The following is a 22,100-nucleotide window of genomic DNA, read 5'->3' on the forward strand; positions in this document are numbered from 1 at the left end:
AGGAAAGGCCATAAAATCATGAACATAATAGGTCAGTAAATAAAGTGGACAGAATGTATTTTTTCTTATCCTAACATTTGACTTTGACTCACGCTATGCAGTCAGTCCCTTCTCGACATCCTCTCTCTGCATTTGGAGCACTAACTTTTATTGATGTTTTAAAAACAATACAGCAGAGGTGATCATTTAGCTGTGCTAGCGGCATGGCCGTGGAGGTGGCAGTGGAGGTTGGTGGGTTGGTTGGCTAATGACATTCCCATGAGCCTAGGCTGGAGTTTATGTTTCACAGAGCCAGTGGAACCGCTATAGAATCTTTGCTGCTGTATCACACACTTATTGATCAGTTTTATTGAAGCTTGCAAAAACCAAAGGCAAAGAATTCCTTTCTTAGTTGCACTGAAATAGACAATCCATGCCCACAATATGTAAAGGCAAAGTTTACACTGGACCACCACATGTGCCTGTTGGTAAAGAAGCAATACAGATCATATGCCAGATACAACAGAAAAGTGCAAGATATCACAGGATATGTATTTCTCACTGAAGCTTAACTGCTAGACAACTAACAAGAAAACATGAGTCTGAGGTCCTATTGTATAAATCATATTGCAGGTTGGAGAGCTTTTAATTTAAACCGGGCCCGAGCGGCAGATGTGCAGCTCAACTGATGCTTTTGCTCATGCAGGTACCGACACAGAAAGGTGTTGATTTTCCAAAGCATTACAGGAGAACGAGTGTGTGTCAGAAGAAGACAGAGGTTAGCACGTGCAGCCCTTCATTTCGTAGGTGATAAGCATCACGCACCACGGACCTGCAGATTGATCACAGGAGTGCCAAGGCTTGGGCACAGGGTGCTGAAGGGGGGGGGGGGTAGTGCGGCAGGCAGCCAATAAAATATCACCTCTGCATTAGAATGCCATCTCTAGGGTCCCAGCACAGTGCCTGCTATTTCAGGGATGCCTATTTAAAGGCTGTTGAAGTGTGGGCTCTCCATGCTGGAATAGCACTGTACACCATCTCCATTATTTATGTGCCTCATCTCTATTTTACTGGTTTACCACGGTGGGGGTTGGGTGGGTACAGCCGTCATCACCCTTGCTCGAGCAACATGTGCTTAATGATGCCACTGGCTTGAGAGGACTCAAGGGGGGGGGGGGTGCAGCAATGAAGAGCCAAGCAAACGGTTGAAGTGTATAGTGGACAGTTGGGAGGAGAGCCTGGAGGCAAGGGTGAATGTGCGAGAGGGAGGGTGATGACATTATAACATGGGGGTTCACTGAAGCTTTACTCCATAGCTGCAGGTTTGAATGCTGCTGTAGGATCTCTGTCCCTCTGCTGGCATCATTACCTCTGTCATATCAATGAATCATCCCGAGCACAGGAAGAAAAACATTCACATGACCACAGGACTGTAAAAAAAAAACATGGAAGTGTCTCAACAGATTGACTGATTTGGTCACTGCAGTAGGAGCTGTCACATAAAACAGCACAGTTTGGGACTTTAATCACCTTGTTAATTACTCTCTGTTGGGTTTGTGTGTGTCTGTGTTTAACTGAGCAGTAAAGAATTGGATCATTACTCTGGAGCCATTAGGCAAAAAAATAGTTCAGTGAGGGGTCATTCAGATAAAATCACCATTTAATCTACATTTCTTCATTAGATACAGTTTCCCACATGAAAAAGGAGAGAAAAAATCGACATGTTTAAATTCCTGTTGACCAGCAGTGTTGAATTGAAGGATGGGGAAATTCATCAATATTGACTGCCCTTTGAGCTTGTCACGGGCCCTCAAATCCAATAATCAGTATTAGTACATCTGCACTTGCATTCATATTTCATCCTTTGTGTGTCTTTGTGAGATTCCAGGAAGGATAAGGATATAAAATTTCGACCTTTAAAATGACCTTTTACATATAATAATTTAATTTCTTCCTGGTTCTGACTCCTTATGGAACTGTTTAGTTGCAAATTGTGAAGCACACAGCAGGACAGTGCCAGTCACTTGTTGGCTATTATTAGACGACCAGAGTTTTGACAACACCTGATTTACAGCTTAGCAACCCGTCTAAATCACCACGCTTCACATTTCCTGTCTATGACCTTCATTCATATTACACCCTCACTCATTCTTCTTTTGTGGTTGTCACAGAGGAACCGTCAAACATATGTTCAAGGAACAATCTCCTCCCTGTGCACTTGTGTATGGATTTCTTTTTAGTATGCACCCCAACCAGTCTCTGCCTTATTGCAGTAATTAGACCTGCTCCATTTAAGCCAGCAGCATCATGCTGGCAGTGGACAGTCCTTAATCATGTGCGAGTGTCTGTCAACACCTAGCAAAGCAAGAGTGAAAAACAATGGCGTTACAGGTCTGTTGCTGCTGGGTGTTGGGATGAGCGAGAGCGTCTCAGTGCCTCGTGTGTGTGTGTGTCTCTGTTTTCCTACAGTGGTAAGGCCGATCGATACAGTGGTGTGTTTCTGTTGAAGCAGCTCTTCGAGTTTGTTTATATGTATATGCTGCAGCTGAACTCTATCACTTTAGATTGACTCTGCCACCTCTCCAACAACATCAGGCACATGCACAGTGAAGATTGCGAATGGCTGTTTTTCTTTACATCCCGCACAAACAGTTAACATGTTTGTTGTGTATGTTCTGTATGTGTTTATATGTATATTTATGTATATGTTTATATGTATGTAACCCTGGTGTGATTTCTTTATTTATTTTTTTTTATCTAGTTGTGTCTGATTGAGCGAGTTTGTCGATAGTGTGGGGTGTGGGCCTCTTAGAGAAACCATGTTTTATGCATGAGGGCCAAGGGTGGGGCCCGTTAGAGGGGCGGTGTCGGCGGACACACACAACAGCCAGATCAGTGGACACCATGACTACTTGGCAAAGATGCACAAGAAAGCTCCTATAGGCACTGGCCCTCTTGTGTGTGTGTGTGTGTGTCTGTGTGTGTGTGTGTGTGTGTGTGTGTGTCTGTGTGTGTGTGTGTGTGTGTCTTAATTTGAGGCTGTATTCCAAGGCAGTGAGCTTCTTTGGTCACATTAGTCACTCTGAGCTCTATTGTGTTCTGAAGGATTTCTTGCTGTTTCACTACACCTAACCTTTCTGTATCAGCAGTGGCAGGGCCTTCAGGACATTAATTCAATGCTGCACTCTGCCAGTCTCTGCCCCGATCTCTATATTACAGCAGGCCAAAGCAGAAAGTGTTGCCGATTGCTTTTGTCAACACTCTGTCTTGGAAAGAAGTGAGAACCCATAAAAAGTGTTCTTACGAGCCAATATTCTGTCATAGGATATATACAATAATTTGATACTTCTACTACAAGTTTGCAATGACTTTTGGTGTTTTACAGCTTTAATAAATTTAAATGAAAGAGAAGAATGTTTTAGGGGCTTGCAGTTCACTGTAGTAAAAGGAAACGCATATTATCTTAAGAACATGTAAAAAGCTGTATATCTACCATTATAGTGGTTCAGTGATAAAATATTACTGATGTTCTCTGTGACGTTTGAGCAATCTATGCTTCACAGTGAAGTTGGCCTCAAACATTTTATGGCTAGAAGGTTGTGAGTCCCAGGTGGAAAAAATGCAGTTGGGCCCTTGACATAGGCACTTAAGCTGAATTACCTCAGTAACATGCACAGCTGTTTAAGTGTGGCCTTGTAGTAGAGAGGCAAAATGAAAAAAATAAATACACATGAGCCTGAGAAATCTGTCAGGCTGAGTAACAGTCAGATTTTCTACACTGTTTTTTTTTTTTTTTTTTATCTTGACGAAACAATGGAAATGGTGAACGTGCAATCTCTTGTCACAGAGAACTCATAGCTTATGGAGAGTGAAGTCACTACTGGAAGAATACTAAATTAGCATGTTTAAATTTTCATCAGAGCTCCATACATTCATTCAGAGATCTAAGGTCAAGCCGTGTCGGAGAATGACAGATTTCTCATTAAGCTCTGAAATGGAATAATCACAGCGTTAGACCACTGATGCAGCCACAGTGGTCTAAAGTACCCCACTCTATATCAAGTATCTCTCTCACCCTCATGCTCACTCTCACTCTCTGTGTCTCGCTCTCAATCTCTTGTCCATTAAAAAAAAGAATGTTTGTAGTTTAGGTTTTTATTTCAATGCAGATATTTGTAACACTGCACCGTCTCAACAGTGTAAAATAAACATGAATGACATGTCAGTATAAATGATTCAAAGCAGGAATCGCAGATAAGTCGGTAAACAAATAAAAAAAATATAATAAAATAGATAAATACTATCCACTGTGCAAGATAAAGACAATCGTGTGTTTCTTGGGACCAATGATACACACAAACACACTGAACATAAGAAGCAGAGGAAGCAAAAGACATGAATGGAAGAACAAATGAACAATAACCAGACGTGTTCTAGGCATAAATAAGCCTCCTGAGTAGCGCTGCTAACTACTTACTCATCCTGTAAGTAATGAATTAATGCAGGCTACAGGTTGGGAAGAGCAGGAGGGTATGAAATAATAAAGAGTCCGTCCCTCTTGTTATGCTAACTGTGTTCAGATAAGTCCCCTTCGTCCAAGTTAATTATGGTTGACATTTAAATGAGTATACTTGTGTTGAAGAAGGTGGGAGAACTGTGGAAGCAGAGGGCCTCTCACTAATTGAGTTTGTCGCTGGCTCCACCTTCGATACCGCCTTTGTTCTGTGGGGAGTAGACATGTGAGGTGCAGCTGAATGAGGCTCTCTGTAGGGATATATTGATACTGGTTTAGCTATATGGTGATGTGTTTGTGTGTGTATGTGTTGTCCTTGTCGTTGTTGACATGAATTTTTAAAAATGTGCCTGACCTACATGCTAAATGTTAACATATGGCAGGAAATCCATATGCGGGCCCTGTACTTTACATATGTATGACGAGATCACCTTCAGCAACTGATGACTGTGGCTCATGTACAACTACTGTACATCTGCTGTGTCCTCTCTTGAACAGAACGCACCCTTTGAACTGTTTGTGTGGCACAACAGAAATAGCAGATATGTTCCGTGGGATGTTATTTGAGGAACTAAGTAAGACTTTCAAAATAAATGTGGGTTTGAAAACAACACTGCATTAATCAGATATTCCTATGGAAAGAAAGGCTACAGTGGATCAGACTTTTGAACCCCACTGTATATAGTACATATACACGTATACAGTGGTTTTCTTTGTCAGAAATATACTCTAAATCTCCCAGTTGTCTTCTGTGACCAAGTAACCAAAGTCTTAAAATGCTATGACCTTCATATCCCTGGTGGTTCAGCCCCACTGTCAGTGGTGTCCAGAGTAGATTACTGCACTTGTGTTCTCTATTAAATGTAGTGAAAGAGAACATCACTGGCATCTCTGTAATTTTCACAGCAATTTATTTTGAGGAAAATCACAGCAGTAACACAACAGTTAATACCATCCCTACACTGTGATGGCCACTAATCAGAAATCTCCTTGTACAGGTTGTGTGCAGGTTTTTGAAGGCTTTACTTTGGTGGTCATCATTTGATTGGTATTAGTATTATTCCCACTCATTTTCATTACTCATAAACACAGTGATGTGGCGAGTAAAGATATCAGTGTTCACTTTATGTTGAGCACTGTTATAAAACCCTGCTTGTGTCCATAAATTCAACAATTCTACATTGCGTGCGCTTAGTCTTTTTTTTTTTTCTCAAGTCTGTATTCACACCCTGTGAATCATCATCCCTTGTCATGAGTTTTCTCCATAATATGTGTTAATGAATAAATTCACGTGACACTGGCATGTCACACAGTGTTGCTGTGAGGCTATTTTCCCTGCTGACATAATGCCTAGATGTTACCAGATAACGTGAACTTGTCAGGAGAATTGTATAGAAACCATACAGAAATAGTTCTTTGATGTAAGCAAGCAGGCTCGTTGCTCTGTAGCTGTGTTGTGATGTCATGGCCTAATGTCCCCCCTCTCCCTCCCTCTACAGCCATGGCAGACTTCCATGTCCAACCAGAGTCGGTGCATGCCGAGGAGTCTGGTGTGGCTAGATTCCAGTGCCAGATCCATGGCCTGCCAGAGCCTGTCATCAGCTGGGAAAAAGACAGCCGTCCGGTGGACACCAAGGACGAGAGGTAGGACCAAACCACAGCACGAGCTGACACTTATTAGAAATGTCAGCACTTTATAGGTCATTTACCAGGTCTCATCGCGTTTGTCTCCTTCGGTCTGATGTCTCGTTTTCTGTCTCGTAGGTACACTCTGCTGCCTACAGGTGTTCTGCAGATTACTGGAGTGCGTGACGAGGACAGCGGAAAGTTCTGCTGTGTGGCCCATAACAGTGCAGGAGTGAAACACAGCACTGAAGCACTCCTCACCGTTTCAGGTTGTTACACTTAATGAATTTCACATCTACATACCATGTGCAGACTTTGTTTTTTGTCACATGGAAGCAAGCATGCACACCTTCATTGTAGATTAACTTTTGAGTCCGTGTTGTGTGCTGATCTTTTGTTCCCTCCATCAGTGCTTGAATAGAACCACTGCATTCTCCTCTGTTTATCTGCCCAGCATATTTCCAAACCTATTGTTCCTCTGTCTGATCTAAGAGATACAGCATATTGAGCTAATGCACTCTAGAGAAATCCAATTAAAGGATGCCATCCATCATGCTCATTCCCATCTTATGCTCCCCTCTCCCTTTTTCTTCCAGGCTCCCAGTCATCTGTTTACAAAGAGCCTATGATCCTGGTCGGTCCAGAAAATCTCACCCTCACTGTTCACCAAACTGCCATCTTGGAGTGTGTTGCTACCGGATACCCTCGGCCCATCGTGTCTTGGAGCAGACTAGGTGAGAAAATTTCCTAATTAGGTCAAAGTCAAGGCCTGAGAAGGTGCATATATGTAGTTTGTTTTCTTTTTCATTTCCTGAATGTGTGAAGAATTGTGTGTCACAGAGACCAGGTACAATCACAGTGTGCATTCATACGTGTGAAAGTGTTTCCTGTGGGCCGTATCTGTGTCCTCGTACGTTTTTATGTTCTTTGCATCACATCTTTGATCTGGCCTGCATTGCGTAATGCATGTGTGCACAGAATACACTTGATACAGTAGAGCATCTATTGTGTATACATGAGGCAATGGGATTCAACATTAGGCCTTAGGGCTAAACATTATGTTCAAATCTCTGTTGATAAATGCATGCTTCATGTCCTCATGAAGTTGAACCTCCTTTCGAAGCACTGGAGAGCCTCTGAGTAATTGCTATGAGGTGCTGAGACAGATGCGATTAGTTTCTCCCTCCCGTCTTGTGCCTTTTTTCTTGACTATCACTCAAAGTCTGTCGTGACCAATTTTTCAATCTGCTATCTGTTTTCTTTACCTATTATCCAATCTGATTTGCTGTTCCAAATGTAAATTGCTCCCCTTCCCAAACAGTTTGGGCATAATCAGATTGAGGGTATTGCCTTACACAATATCGCTAGACTGAAATGCTAACACGATGGGATTTGTATGTATTAGATTACAGCAGGGGAGGCTGGGATAAGCTGCATAATGAATCTGATAGTTTCACATCCGTCACTCCTTAATGCTAGAGTTTGTTTGCTGCTATTCATTGCACAGCTCCACAGCTTGCAAGTGTGTTCTCTTTCTTTTGTGACACTAAGTTAATTAGTGCCTGACGGAGAGAAACTGATGGAGGGGGCAAGAGTGAGAGAGAAAGAGATATAGTAGAAAAAGGCACGAAAAGAACAAGGCTGCTTTTGTTGAGACAAAAGCTCGCTGGACTGTTACTTCTCAGTCCAGTGCGTCTGTTAGTGATAATGGAAAAATGCAGAAAGGGCAATAAGACACTTCATAATGACAAGCACAGACCAAAACCACTTGGTAAGCATTTTGGAGTGATTTATTTCATCTCAATAATTTGTCATGATTAATTACAAACATTGTCCTCTCCATCATCACAAGATTACATCTTGTCTAAATGAAGCTGCAAGGTTTCGGTTTGGCTTCAGTGCACAGGCTTCCCGTTAAGTTTTTAACTGACTGTGAGATTCCTCTGATTAATTGTGATGGATCTAATGGCGGGTTAGTGATTTTCTTTTTCTTTTTTTACTTCCCCCAGAAAGCTGTGAGAGACGTAAGGTCTTTAAAAAATCATCCATTTAGAAAAATCTCGAAGGGAGTGTGTGTTCATATGAACATATGTGATTAAAGGGCATCTTAAAACTCATTAGCGTTACAATGATTTTATTGCCTGATAATGTTTTTATTGTCTGTCTCATCGTCAATCACTTTATTTCTATATATATATATATTTTTTTTTTTACGTTGCTGTGTTTTATATAATTTTGACACATTCAGTAGATATGAAAGCACATCTAAAAATACCCTGCTGACTAGTGACCATATGGTTTGTATTTCTGGCTGAAGTTCCTGCCTGTGCATGTGTCCAGCATGGTGCCCATCTCCCTGACTCCCTGCCTCGCCTTTTAACACATCAAATCTGGACCGTGCAGGCTGGCAGGCTGCAGGTGGAAGTAATAGATGGGATTAAAATGCCCCCTTGGCCCCATAGCTAATATCAGAGACAGACTGAAGTCATTGTTGGGGTTGAGGCTCTAGATAGGGAGCACAGGAAAGTGTGAGCTTATCATGTAAGTACAGTTAGAGCAGAGAGGAGGCAGCTATGGATTGTGTAAGTAGATACGAGATTAGAAGTTGCAGTTATAGTTGCTCGTCCACCAGCTCAACCATCTCCTGTGTAACCGTTTAAAAGCGAGTGTACCGTTTTCCAGGGCTTTGTCAGACAAAGGCACGAAGAAAAAGGTTAAAAAATAGTGGAAGGTGAAAGCTTTAATTAACAGACCATCCATTAGAGATGCTGTACTTACAGTAAAAAAAATCATTCATTGTAAAACATTGGAAAACCTGATCTTTCTAAATATACAATACTGTCCCAACCATCACAAGCTCCCATTAAAGATGACTAATTACAGCACGTAAGGTGCTCACACAGCAAACACAAACCCCGTGACCTTCCTCTCTTTCTTACCTCTATGTCTGTTGTTGTGGCAGCTTCATCACAAGACATTACAGTTCTCACACACTTCACTGTGAAGGCTGCATCCTTGACCTCTGGGACGGCCAGAAATAGCACTGCCTCTGTCAGCTTGTGGCCGTAAATGTGCAATATATTTAATTAGTCTTTCTTGCTGGCAATTTAAGCCCACTTTGATCTTTACAGTAGTGCACACACCCCCGTTCACCCCATCTAACATGAACACATGCTGTACATGTGCACAGCCTGTCCTTTTTTTTTTTTTTTTTTTTTTTTTTGGCTGTTTTATTATATTAATTATTTCCCTTTATCCTTCTCAACTGCTCTCTCTCCTTTCCCTGACTAGACGGCCGTCCCATCGGTGTGGAGGGAATCCAGGTGCTCGGCACAGGGAATCTGATGATCTCAGACGTTGGTGTGCAGCACTCAGGGGTCTATGTGTGTGCTGCCAACAAACCAGGGACCCGTGTTCGTAGGACTGCTCAGGGACGTTTGGTGGTCCAAGGTGAGTTCTGGATATAAGTAATGTGCCATTTTCCTAAAGATTGGGTGGTAGTTGGTGGAGGAAAAACACAAAGCACATAAAAACAGCTGTGGTCAGGTGATAAGGTAAAGCTTGTCATTTCTGTGGGTGGACCTCTGTGCAGGCAACCCGAGTACCATGTGATAACCTCACCAGCCAGCACTTTGAGTTGTGTTTGTGTGAATGCACAACTCAGCTGGAGGCGGCTCTGCCTGTAGTTGAACCAGTGTCTCTGCCACTGAATAACTTCATGTGGGTGGACTTGAAATAATTCTGGTGTTGCAAATCTGTCAGATTTATCGTAAAGTTTTTGCATGATTTTAATCCAAATGTCAAGAAAAGTATGCCATACCATTGTTGATTGATTTTCTGCCTGCCAAGCAGCAGTCCAAATGTTTGTTTCTGGTGAGTATCAGGTTGATACTAGGAAGCACTTCTTTATGCCTCCACCAAGACCACAAAAATATCTCTGCTTGTTATTTCAGTAATAAAGGTCCATGGTTGCACTTCTGTCATAATACACTGCATTTAGCTGAGCTTTCAACCACAGATCATCGTGAACAACAGCCAGTGATCCCCACACAGATGAGGACAACTAACAACTAGCTAACCAATCACAGAATCATGATGAAATCCTCAACAATGGCAGCCACGTGGAGGCTGAAATATAAATGATCAAATGAATTCATTAACACCATCCCTCAAGCTTTCAATATTGGCTAACAACAGCATGGAACGAAACAAATCAACAACCTTACATCAAGAAGAAATCTGTAGTACAATTACCAGGGTTGGTCATTTAGCACAGACGAGATAAGACAAGACATGAGAGGCAAATTGCTTTTTAGAGACAGGATGAACAAAAATACAATAGCTTTTAGTTTGGAGGCACTGGGCATAGTGTCCACAGGGATACTTGTGATTAGAGATGGGGCTCAAAAGAGTCAATTAGGAGACGGTTTGTAGACCACCAAATCATCCTGTTTAAAACACAAATCCAAGCAATTCTATAAATGTATCCCCCAGAGATTAATCAGATGATAAGAATGGTGAATGGTTGTGCAGGTTTTCCAAATGAGAGAAATGGACTTTCCAGACTGCATTGAATCATCTTTGTGCAAGCACCACAAAGTCAACAATATCCTCACCTCAAAATCTTCTCTTTCATGCCCACGGATTGTTGGATGTTTTCAACAGCTTGAAAAATTCATTTTCAACATTAGGGTATTTTTATCTGCCTCTTTGTGTTAGTTATGAGTCTTTTCCCCTCTCTGATGACACACACCCAATAAAAAACAGCCCCCCCCCCCCCCAAAAAAAAAAAAATCCTGCTTTCTGTCATCAAGATTAGCAATAAATTGCAGGTTTTGATCTTTAGAGCACGTTTGAGTTCAGTCTCACAGGACAAGAATATGCAAATTAAAAATATTATCAATAAAACGTAACAAACAGACTTTTTGGAAATACATCTGCATAATTTGGTTCAAACGTCCAGCCCTTTAAAGTACTCTTTAATTTTTTTCAAAGCACAATAGCTGAGAACACCTACCTGTACCTGACAAACTTTGTATAATATGTGGATGGCTTTGTGGGAGGGTTACAATAAATAAAATATCCTCAAAAATTTCTCTCTGGTGGTAAATCCTACAACCAGACACCTTTTGTAAGGTGTGATTGTAGTGAGACTTTCCGTGTCAAAATAAGGCAAAGTAGTATTTAAGAGCAACTCAGGTACAGACCATATGCTTTAGTGAATCTCTAATATAAGAGAGTAGGATATCTTAATATTGAAGATTAGGTTCGGCAAAACAGAAAGAAATACCATTAATAAATAAAGTAATGTTCATCCTTTATATTAATGACATGTATAGTTAATGGACTATAACATCCAAAACTGGTGTGGTCTTTCTAGGTTAGAGAGACGGATGGTGCTGACCAATGGGATGATGCCAGGTGTGGGTGGCCATGTGCATTAATTGTCACCAAGCCGGAAACATCCAGCATTTGCCTCATTCACATATTGATCAGATGGACCACACTTTGCTTCAGCCCATAGCAGTATTGATCCTGATCAATATTTCATTTTATCTGCCAGTCAACTCTGAGACAAGCCCCTACCCTAGCAGGAATAAAAGCCATAGATGTTAATTATGTGTCAATGTCTTTGTATTTTTTTTTTTTTTTGATTTGTGGACACAAAGGTGTACTGTTAATTCCAAATGAATGTGGGTTAGGCCTTTTTCATTATCAGGGAAAAAAACAAGTTAATTGTACTACTTGTCCTTGAAGAACTGTTCTATTTGTCTAGTGTAAATAAGCCAGTTGACACCTCTGTGAATATGAGAGTATGTCAATTGCTTTCAAGTCAGAAAAGTCAATGGTCAGGAACTCCAAATGAAATCCAAATTATTGCAGACAAGAGTACTTATGAAACCATCACACAACACACAAATGTTCTGCTATAGTAAATCAATTAGGTTCATTTTCCTCCTTTGGGGTACAAAAACAGAGAAGAGAAACAAAGACCAAAGAAGAAGTCAAAGTGTGGGAGCCAAATGGGAAAAACAAGAGCAAGATGGATGGACGGTGCTGATGATCTAACCCACACCCTTACGGGTACAAATCAATACCTTCCAGAGCTCTGTCTGACCTTTACCTCTGAGACAGCCCTCAAAGAACACGCTGAGAGAAAGAGGGAATGAAGCTGAGAAAGAGGGAGAGATGAATGAAAGGACCGTCACATGCTGTCAGCAGCCTCCTTTCAACTGCCTAAGGGTCCCTTAGCTTTTCCAGTGGGAGAATGGAAATGCTTACATGGAAAAATTGTCAAACATTTTGTCTATTAGGGTGGGAACAAGAGGGAGGACAAAAGAGCGGGAAAAAAACAAGTATTGTCTGTGTAGCCAAATTTATTCCTCTGTGCCATAGAGCTCCATTGTTGTCCAAAACTATTGTTAACAACATGATCCTTCATTACGGTGAGCATGGACACTGCAGTTTATTTTGTGTCAGTCCCACATACATTGCAACTGTAAGTACTCACTAGGGCACTACGTCGTCATCCTTGGACAGAGGGCAGACCGGACACTACAGTGCCTCACTATCGCCTCTTCAAGTACAGAGTGTCATTACGAGACAGGACGGGCCAAGGCTAGCTGGTTAACATGCTAACTTCTGTAGATATCTCTGTAACACAATACATAAGACATCTTTCACATAATGTCAAAGGTTTCCTCACATTCTTTTGATAATTTCATTAGTTTTTGAATATTTCAAACTAAAATACTTACATATAGCACCTGTAAGGAAATTACTTGGTCTTTTTAAAAAGTGAAACTATAAATTTGTGATGTGTTTTTAACATTTAAGTATTCATAAAATGGGCTTGAGTGCTTCATGCTTCTGTGGCAGCGAAGTCATAATGTATTGAGAGATAGACTAAAGACCCTTTTACACTATGATGAGAGTTGATAGTCCTGAGGGAAATATGAAATGTGAAATATTTGGTCGTCAATTTAAAACAGTGGTGTTACTACTGTTACTGCAACTCAATCAGAGTATGACACGAATTGACGGGTACTACTCTATCAAGCTAGCCTAAAGCTAATGCTAAAAACATGTTTACTTCAAACTCACTTTGCAGAATTGATTTGACTGACTTCATGGTGCCCTCATTTCCCTGGCTGATGGCTGGCTTCAAAACCTCCTTGCATATCTCTGTGTATTGTTTTGCTAAATATTCAAACAAACACAAATTGGGGACATTTCTCAGGTTGCATATCTTTTGCTTTTTTCTATGTGGCATCATAGCACTGCATCATATGTCATGTCTAGAGCCCCATTTACATACATTGTGGGTTGGATCTATTCATGGGATTTGTTGACAATAAGAAATACTTATACTAATAAAGAAACTCACTTATTATTTTAGGTCTTAATGAGCAAGAGTTGCTGTTAAAGAAAGAAACACCACATTGATCAAGGTTTTTCTACTCAAAAATGAGAATTAGATTTACAATTTGACACCAGTTGCTAAGTCCCACTAAGTAATGATGAGTAAACTGAGTGGTACAGATGAAGGTAGGACAGTGGAGCTTTTTTACAACAGGAAATATAATAAGCCTAATGTTCCACCTTCCTAGCCTCTAGTGATAACTCTGAGATATCATAATTACCATAACATTTTTTTGAGTTAATATGGGCATAAATAATTCAGGTTATCAAATCACCGATAACCGCCAGGACAATAATGAGTGCAGAGGAGATGATACAATACCTCTCAGTCTGTCAGCTCAAATAAAAGCACCAACCCAGAAATCAAACTCCAGCGGATGTAACTGTAATTACTCTGTGAGAACCAATGAATAAGTTATTACCACTAATTGACCCATAGTTTGAAACCTGTACCATGGGATGAGACAGGATATGATGAACCTATAAACTGCATCACTTTATTTTCATGTGTGTTGTTTCTGAGCAGGACTTGCATTGTCTTGCTCTCCTCCTTCCATGTTTCTGTGCTCTCTATCTCGCTTTTATTTCCCCAGAATCTGCATTGATCAGCTGTCTCTTACGATCCTGCTAATTGACCCTGAATTATAGATTAGCAACAGTATTTATACCATATACCACTAATACTTTACCCTGTTGCTGTATAATAAATGACAAAATGACCTGGATACCCTGCAGGCTCTCATATTTTTGCCTTTCTCGTTCTCACTCTCGCTGCTTTTTCTTTCTCTCTTTTCATCAACATCACTTTGTCCCTTTATTCCCGTAACATAACTGTTTGCACCTCTGAATCCTGCTCAAGTCTTTGAGTTTGTTACTCTGGCACTGATTTATCTGGCACTGTGTTTTTAGTTGGGCGAATAAGGCCAACTCATCTGACACTGACACGTCTCCTTCCTCTCTCAGCTCCAGCAGAGTTTGTTCAACCTCCGCAGTCCATCGCTCGTCCTGTCGGCACCAACGCCATCTTCACCTGCCAAGCGCAGGGCGAGCCTGAGCCCCAGCTCACCTGGCTGAAGAACGGACAGATTCTGGAGCCCAGGGGTCACGTCAAACTCAGGAACAACAACAGGTAAAAAACTAAAAAACTTTGTACTCTTGCATAACTGTATTCATATATACAAGAATACACACAGATTCATAAGGGTGAGGAAAGCAAAACAATATCCCTGCAGTAAATATAATTTTGTGGAAGTGAAAGTTATTTTTAGTTTTTGTTGACAGTGCCAGAAGTATTGCTTCTACAAAATTGCCATTTTTTGTCACTGTAATTTGTAGTGTCACTAAATAAATGAGACATCTGCTTGTGACCGCTGTTTCTCTTTGCTGAGCATCTTCTTTGGCATCTTTTTAGACTTGCAGTGTTTATGTCTGACGCGTCGAGTCATTCTCCATATATATTCAACATGAGATTTACTATGTGACTTTGGTACCACTTTGGTACTACATAAATAACCCATTACAAAGGTTTTGGAAGTCCTAATAAATGTCCTTATTAATGGTTAATAAATCAGTAACTAACACTTTACAAATCATTTCCAAGCCATTGGTAGGAATAACTTTTGGGCTGGTTGTGAAAAATTCTTGTTGCTGGTATTTACCCTCCAGAAGACACTTCTTAACTCGTTAATTCATGAGGACGACCCTCTAATTGACCGCTTACCTGCAGAGAGGGAAGAACCAGCGGAAAAGCTTTTTAACATGTGTAACTGTTCACTTGATGGCCAAATAAACACAACTTGGTGGTCTGTAAAGCATTTTTAACCATTAATGAAACCATTAGTTCCATCTTATAACTGTAACAGGGTTCAGTCTCCTCCTGATTATCCATATACAGTTTACAACATGCCTGTTAAATCTCTTTTATAACATTGAAAATGATGACAGCCTCTGCGATGATGGTGACAGACTAACAGCTGACGGTTGAGTATCTGACTCCAACAAAGAGACACAGACGGCTCAGATGTTGATTCAGTCACTTTTTTTTATTGCTTTCTAATAACTTTGGGATCAGGGGGATACAAGCCTGGTCTCATTAAAACGATTCGGTCTAAAAGAAAATCGTGATCAAAGGAAAGTTAAAATACTAATGAGTGAACTGTAGCCAAGTTCAGTAGCCATTAACTTGGCCAACGTTCTGACTCTAACCAGGATCAAAGATTTCTATATCAGATGAATTAATACACTTAGATAATCATTCTGGAAGTCTATATATAGTTTTTTTTCTCTCTCTGATGGGCTATACATGAATATTTACAGATTTTCATTTAAAACATTTCACACACTCATCTGGGGGATAATAACCCGGTCTGTCTTGTTCCCCCATTAATGCACTAACATAGCTCCTTTGTTACCATTGGATACGGTGTAGCCTAGTGTTAAATATGAGTGAAACTAACACAAATGTGCACTTTACAACTAACAATTAAAATTACTGACAAAATAAACATTTATAATGTAAGATTTTGCTGTAAGTAACAATATAAAGCTCGACTCATGTATTTGATGTAACATTCAAGAGACATACATTACATAAACTATAACCATAAACCTGACTTGTCAGAAAGTAATTCATTATTTAATTTCAATCTGAATTATGTAGAAGATGACATAATTCAAACTGTCATTAACAAAGCCCAGACCATCACTGCACTCACTGTATCCTCACAAGGTTGGAAACAGCTCCCTGAAGTAATGTGGTTGTCAGTATTAATCACTACTTCCTTGACCTGATCATTGGCATCATCAAATGTTCAATTTCTGTGCGTTTCTGTTGCTTCTAACACTGCAGCTGCTGGAATTCATGCTTGCCAAGACATGAGCCTCAATTTATTTGTGCCTTTGTGTGTGTGAGCTGCATATTGACTGGGTGTTGGAAGCTTTCCCATGGCAGTCCCCAGGAATGTCATGAGGAGGACTGTGCAACCAGCACAGCTAGTTACCATTCTCAGCAGCTCACACTATAAAGGCTGCATGTTGCAGGGAATGTTTTTATGTGTTACAGGACTGTACGTGGCATTGCAGAGACATCTTAGCAATAATGTACAGGAATAATCACAAGTTAGACCTGCTCTTCTACTCGGAGTTTAGATGTCATTTAAAAGCGTGACCTTTTCGTTGTGTTTTTGACTTGGGTTCATTGAACGAAACGATAATGTATTATTTACGGAATAATGGCTAATAACATATCAAGTCTTTTGTGTTCTTCTGTTCTGCACACAGTTTCAAGGCATTACTTGAAAAGGATAAAATATAAGTATTCAGCTGATTGACGCTGTTATTGTAAACTGCTGTACTCTATTCATCCAGCAAATGTGTTTTGGAGTAATTTCTGTTCTGCATTACTGCACACGGAAAGTTCAATTTTTCCAGTTGACCCTAGCAGTCAACCGTCCGTGCATGTTGTTACTATTCATAAAAGAGAAATATGAAGTGAATATATTAAATATGCACCAAAAAATCAATACTCGCACTCTGTTGCAGTGAGTGAAGGGAGCAGACACCTCCATCGCTCACATGCACTGCTACACTCCCACTTGCCACTACCAGTCTATATTAGACAGCGAGATGGAGCGAGCAACTAACAAAGGAGGAAAGAAGAGAGGGAGGGAACAAATGAGAGGCCAGACTTGGATGAAGAGAAAGAAAAAAGAAATAGGAGAAAAATGGCCAGGTGGTCAAAAGAGAAATGATGAGTCAGCGTGAAGAACGAATCAGGAGAAAGAGAGAGAAAGATAGAGCGGGTAGTCAGGGCATCACAGTTTTTCCACTTGCCACCATTAGTGTATGACCTGCTATAATATGGATCTCATGCATCACAAACCCCGTTCTGTGATTGGTTAAGGAAGCAGGCTTCAGCTTGAGATCTACCATTAGCTAATTAGCTCATAAACTCAGCTAGTTGACCAGGGAATGCAGTCAGCCATTTAGAGGACGGACCAGCTTGATGTGCATCTTAAGAATTGCACTGTGTAGTTCAGCTGTGAGTAGATAAAAGACATTACGATCTGATTCATTATCACAGTCTTTAGTGTAATATTACAGATTACTGAACATGAAAAGCAGTCGTACCCAGTGTTAACCCTGTCTGCCGCACACTCTGTTTATATACAACTGGATTGCATTCATTCACAACTAAGGATGTAACTAGTCTGAGTCCACAGTCCAATAAAACCATTAAAACCACATCATAAAACCACAGTGAAAGTCAGTCACTATTCATATTTGCTAAGCTACTACCAGGGTCATTTTGGATTTTTTTTCCCCTTTAAAATCCCAAAATAACAATATTGCTGACAATTATTCCAGAAAGATGTGGACTTGGACAGCAGAGACCGTTATTTGTGTCCCGCGTCCATTGTGTTGTTCTGTGTAAAGTGCTAAGACAACTTGTTACGGTTCGGTAAAAAGTGTGGTTTGAGTTAAATTTTGCAAAAGTCAACATCAACTTGAAGCACAGGATGCATTGATGTCATCAATATTTAAAACTACAATATATAACTTTTTTTTTTGTTGAATTATGTATCTGACTCAGACTAATTGAACAGCCCGGCAGCAGTGCAGAGATTCCCTTCAAAAGTTTTTGAGCAAGCATCGCGAGCTGGGAGTGGGAGGAGGGGGAGAAGTGGAGTGGTTTTGCTTTCGAGTTTCATGCTAGCACTACCTTGATTTCGTAGATCTTGCAAGTGGGACCAAGTGGTTTCAGATGCCTTATGTAACCTTAAAAACATTAATTGTGCTTCAGTTGCTGAGATCAGGTGTTGTAGGGAAAACGCAGAATATTTTGCTGATTCCTTCAGTACAAACGTTTTGCATGCCCAGTGAACAGTTTTCAGATTACTTCAATAAGATTGAATTAAAAAATTGTCCATTTCTTACTGTAAATTATTGACATCACATTAGGTTTACAAAGATGACACGTTTGTCCAACTGTCCACAACATTACTGTACAGTGGAGAAGCTGGGGGTACGAGCACAACCCACAAACCCTTGCTTTCCCCCACGTAAAGCCACCCCATACATTTTGGTACAATATGAAATTTTATAGAAGAGCAGGTTGGAAAATTCGTAGTAATTCATAGTAAAGTGTGTGTCTCTGGTGTAGGGGAAGTCCTGAAAAGGAAGGAAAATTATATGGCATGGGGCAGAATTTACCTCCTGAACCAAGCCAAAACAAAAGTAATAGTATGCAAATGATATGCACAGTAATGATATTCAACAGCTCCAGGCAGCACAGTAATTCTGCTCTTTTAAATCTATCTATAACTATATGTGTGTGTATATATATACATGTGTACATGTATGTGTATATATAAATATATATATATATATATATAAATATATATATATATATATATATATATATATGATAACATACACTGATACTGGGAGCTTGGATATACAAATATACAGTGAGTGCAATATACCTAGCAGAGAGATTTTAATTAGTGTGTGTGTGTGTCTGTGTAAAAATATACGCAAGCAGAGGTTTCTCCCCTCAACCATCTCTCCTGACGCTGACCTTCAAGAGCAAATCGGACAAGGGAAAGAAGGGGAATCGATTTTACATTTCATTCACACACACGCATGCACACACATTAATCAAAAAGCAAGTGAGCCTGTATGTGCACAAACAGCCCTGTGGTGCACGCCATCATTCATTTTGTGCACACGCATAATCAAACATGAAAATTCACAAACGTGTTGCCTTTAACTCCTCATCCGCGCACACACTTTGCACACAAAACACACACGGAGAAGACAAAGCTACGTGAAATGCTGTATAAGATGCGGTGATGTCAGGGAAGAGCTGATTGGCTGCTTCTGTAAACAGACATTGCTGCCCGGGGGGTGAAGCAGCATGTTTGCTCTCTCTCTGTCACATCTCAACAGATCTTGATGCACACACCTGCACAAACACGCACACACCTACACACACACACACACACACACACACACAAACACACAAACACACACTCACGTTGCCAGAGTTATTGTTACCCCATTCATTATCGGCCTTTGCTGACCAGGCTCCTGTAAAACATGCTATCGTGGCTATTTGAAGCCTCTGTGAGAGCTGTTCCTAATTATGTATCAGGACTCGCCTGACTCTTAAGTCTCTAAAGCTGGGACATGTAATCATCCAAGACACACAAGCTGTGATCGCACATCACACAGTGTAATCAGCTTGAGGTTGAAAGCCAGCCTGCTTTGTTTTAAAAGAGATGATGATGATATCAAAATCGTAATTCTTCCTTGTGGTGAATGAAGGTATGAGTGAATTTTACTCGTTCTCTCTTGAATCATTTAGAAACCTCTGTTTACATTTGTGTGAAAAGCGTTAAATTTATATAGTAAAGAAGAGAACATGTGTGTGAGCGCTATGGTGTGTTTGATAATTAATGGCCGACATCTGAAGGAACAGGCTACCACACAAACCTGGACATTTTGTAGCAGAATCCTTTCAAAGGTCCTTTTTTCCTTTCTTTTCTTCTTTTTTCGTTTCTTTTTTTTTTTTCTTCCGTCTTTCACCAAGACCTGCCTTTCTTGTTTGCGGCCCCTCTCTGTGCCCCACATCCCCCTTCCTGCCCCCATTACAGAGAGCTGGGGCCTGGGCATTGGCCTTGAACTCTGACCCCGCCTGTAATCAGTCATATCCCTGGGCCCTTCCCTCCTCTCAGGCCACAGACAGCTCATTGCTCCTCCCCTCCCCCTTCCCCACCTCTTCCTCCTGGTCTCTCTTTTGTCCCCATATTTTTTTTCCCCCTTTCCCTCTTGCTGGATCCAGAATGGCCATGCTGGCTTTTGATGGGGTGCTGCTCAGAGACAACGGAGAGTAAACACAGCCTCAGCAGCTGAACAACAGACACAAGGCCCCACTGTCAGCCACTCCCCTGGCCCAAGGCCTTATCCATCAATCTGTGAAATGACCTTGAACTGATGAGTAAATGATGGTGTCAACCTGTCAGCACAGGACAGCTCGGCTTTGGAGCTCCTGTAAGACAAGCAAACAGCCCAAATTCAGGCCATATACCTCCAAAATCTCTTCCTGTCTTTCACTCAGACTTTATATCCTTCTTTTTCCCTCACACATTGCATGAATCTTTGCTCTGCTCTGCTGCTGCATATTAATGTATATCGATCTATTTTAAAATTCTAGACTGAGCTATCGGATCGAAAAGGCGTTAAAAAAGACTAAAAGTGAAGTTCCTTGTACGGCATGTACATGAGAATTTTGCATATTAATCTTTGACCTCTAGAAATGCGAAGGCAGTCTTGACAAAGAATTTTATAAAAACAGTAATCTTCTTTGCAAACTCCTCAAGTTTTCATTAAATAAAACAATTATTGCTAGACAATCCAAAAGATTTTCCTGTATAAATATATGTTTTGTTCCTCTCAGCCTCTTCATTTTAAACTGATTCTCCTAAAACATTGCAGCCTCTGTCAGGCCTTTCCTGAGAAATATCCTGGTACAGGAAGGAATGTGGTTCATGTTTCCAGCTGCAGCTGAGTGCAGAAGAGTAACACCTACTTCAAACAGCTCTCCTCATTTTCCAAATGATTTATCAAATCATCTTCTAAAGTGAAACTAAAACACAGAATCTTACAGCCTACAACTTTAAATGAAGTCATAACCAAAAAGAATTAAATGCTCTTCATCGCAAAATTTAGGGGAAAAAAATACTTAAATGCTGCAATCATTGATAACCTGTGGTCATTTGCCAAAACATACAAAGAAAATATGCATGAATATTTATTTATACAAGCACATTTAGCACATTAAACTCTTTTATACTCGAAAATGTTGAGACCACTAAAGCTTTATCCTGGAAGTTGGAAAGGAAGTTTTGACAGCAGGTGTGGAATTTCATAAGCTACACATCAGCAACATCGGTTCACATGTGTGCGGCTTTGTGTGTGTACTGTATGTGTTTGCGTTCATGCATGTGTGTGTGAATTGTGCCTATATGCGGTTGGACGATACTGTGCCTCCAGAAACAAGCAGCGTCTTGTGGAATTTCCCTGCCTTTCCCTCAAGGCCCATCCAGGCCCGGTGGCATCGGGTGCTAGTGCGTCCCCAGGGGCCTCTTTGCTGCGTCTGTGGCGTCTGGTCAGGCTGTCTGTCTGCAAACACCCCATCTATCGCTGATATGAAAGGCTGCCAGAAATGTGATGGTTGAGTAGCGAGCTGAGCGCTGGCGACTGCTGCCACCTCCAGGGTCAGAGGTGAGATTGACTCAGAGAGGGTGAAATACAGAGGGCCTCTTTGACCTGATAATTATCCAGATTGAATCCACCTGGTAGACTGGACAGAATAATGACTCTTCCACCTCACAGCCTATTCTGACCCAGTTTAGAGTCATACAGTAATTGTATCCAAGCACATCAATTTTGAAAAGGAAATGAAATGATTCACTCCTCCATACTGCCCGCTGACCCAGAAGAGCACTCCCCTGTCCTTACAAATCCATCCTTACAAACCTCGCCGAGGCTGGTATGA

General features: G+C 40.8%; 1 protein-coding gene across 1 annotated transcript in view; it reads left to right on the forward strand.

Moving 5' to 3' along the window:
- Positions 1-22,100, forward strand: part of igdcc3 (immunoglobulin superfamily, DCC subclass, member 3) — a 58,679-nt gene that overhangs the window by 26,183 nt on the left and 10,396 nt on the right. The window contains exons 3-7 of the mRNA XM_056387853.1: positions 5,992-6,136; positions 6,257-6,387; positions 6,715-6,852; positions 9,410-9,568; positions 14,504-14,669. Coding sequence (XP_056243828.1) covers positions 5,992-6,136; positions 6,257-6,387; positions 6,715-6,852; positions 9,410-9,568; positions 14,504-14,669 — 739 coding nt within the window. The remainder of the gene's footprint in view (positions 1-5,991; positions 6,137-6,256; positions 6,388-6,714; positions 6,853-9,409; positions 9,569-14,503; positions 14,670-22,100) is intronic.

The sequence above is a fragment of the Seriola aureovittata genome, chromosome 1 (genome assembly GCF_021018895.1).
Source record: "Seriola aureovittata isolate HTS-2021-v1 ecotype China chromosome 1, ASM2101889v1, whole genome shotgun sequence".
Classification (NCBI taxonomy): Eukaryota; Metazoa; Chordata; class Actinopteri; order Carangiformes; family Carangidae; genus Seriola; species Seriola aureovittata.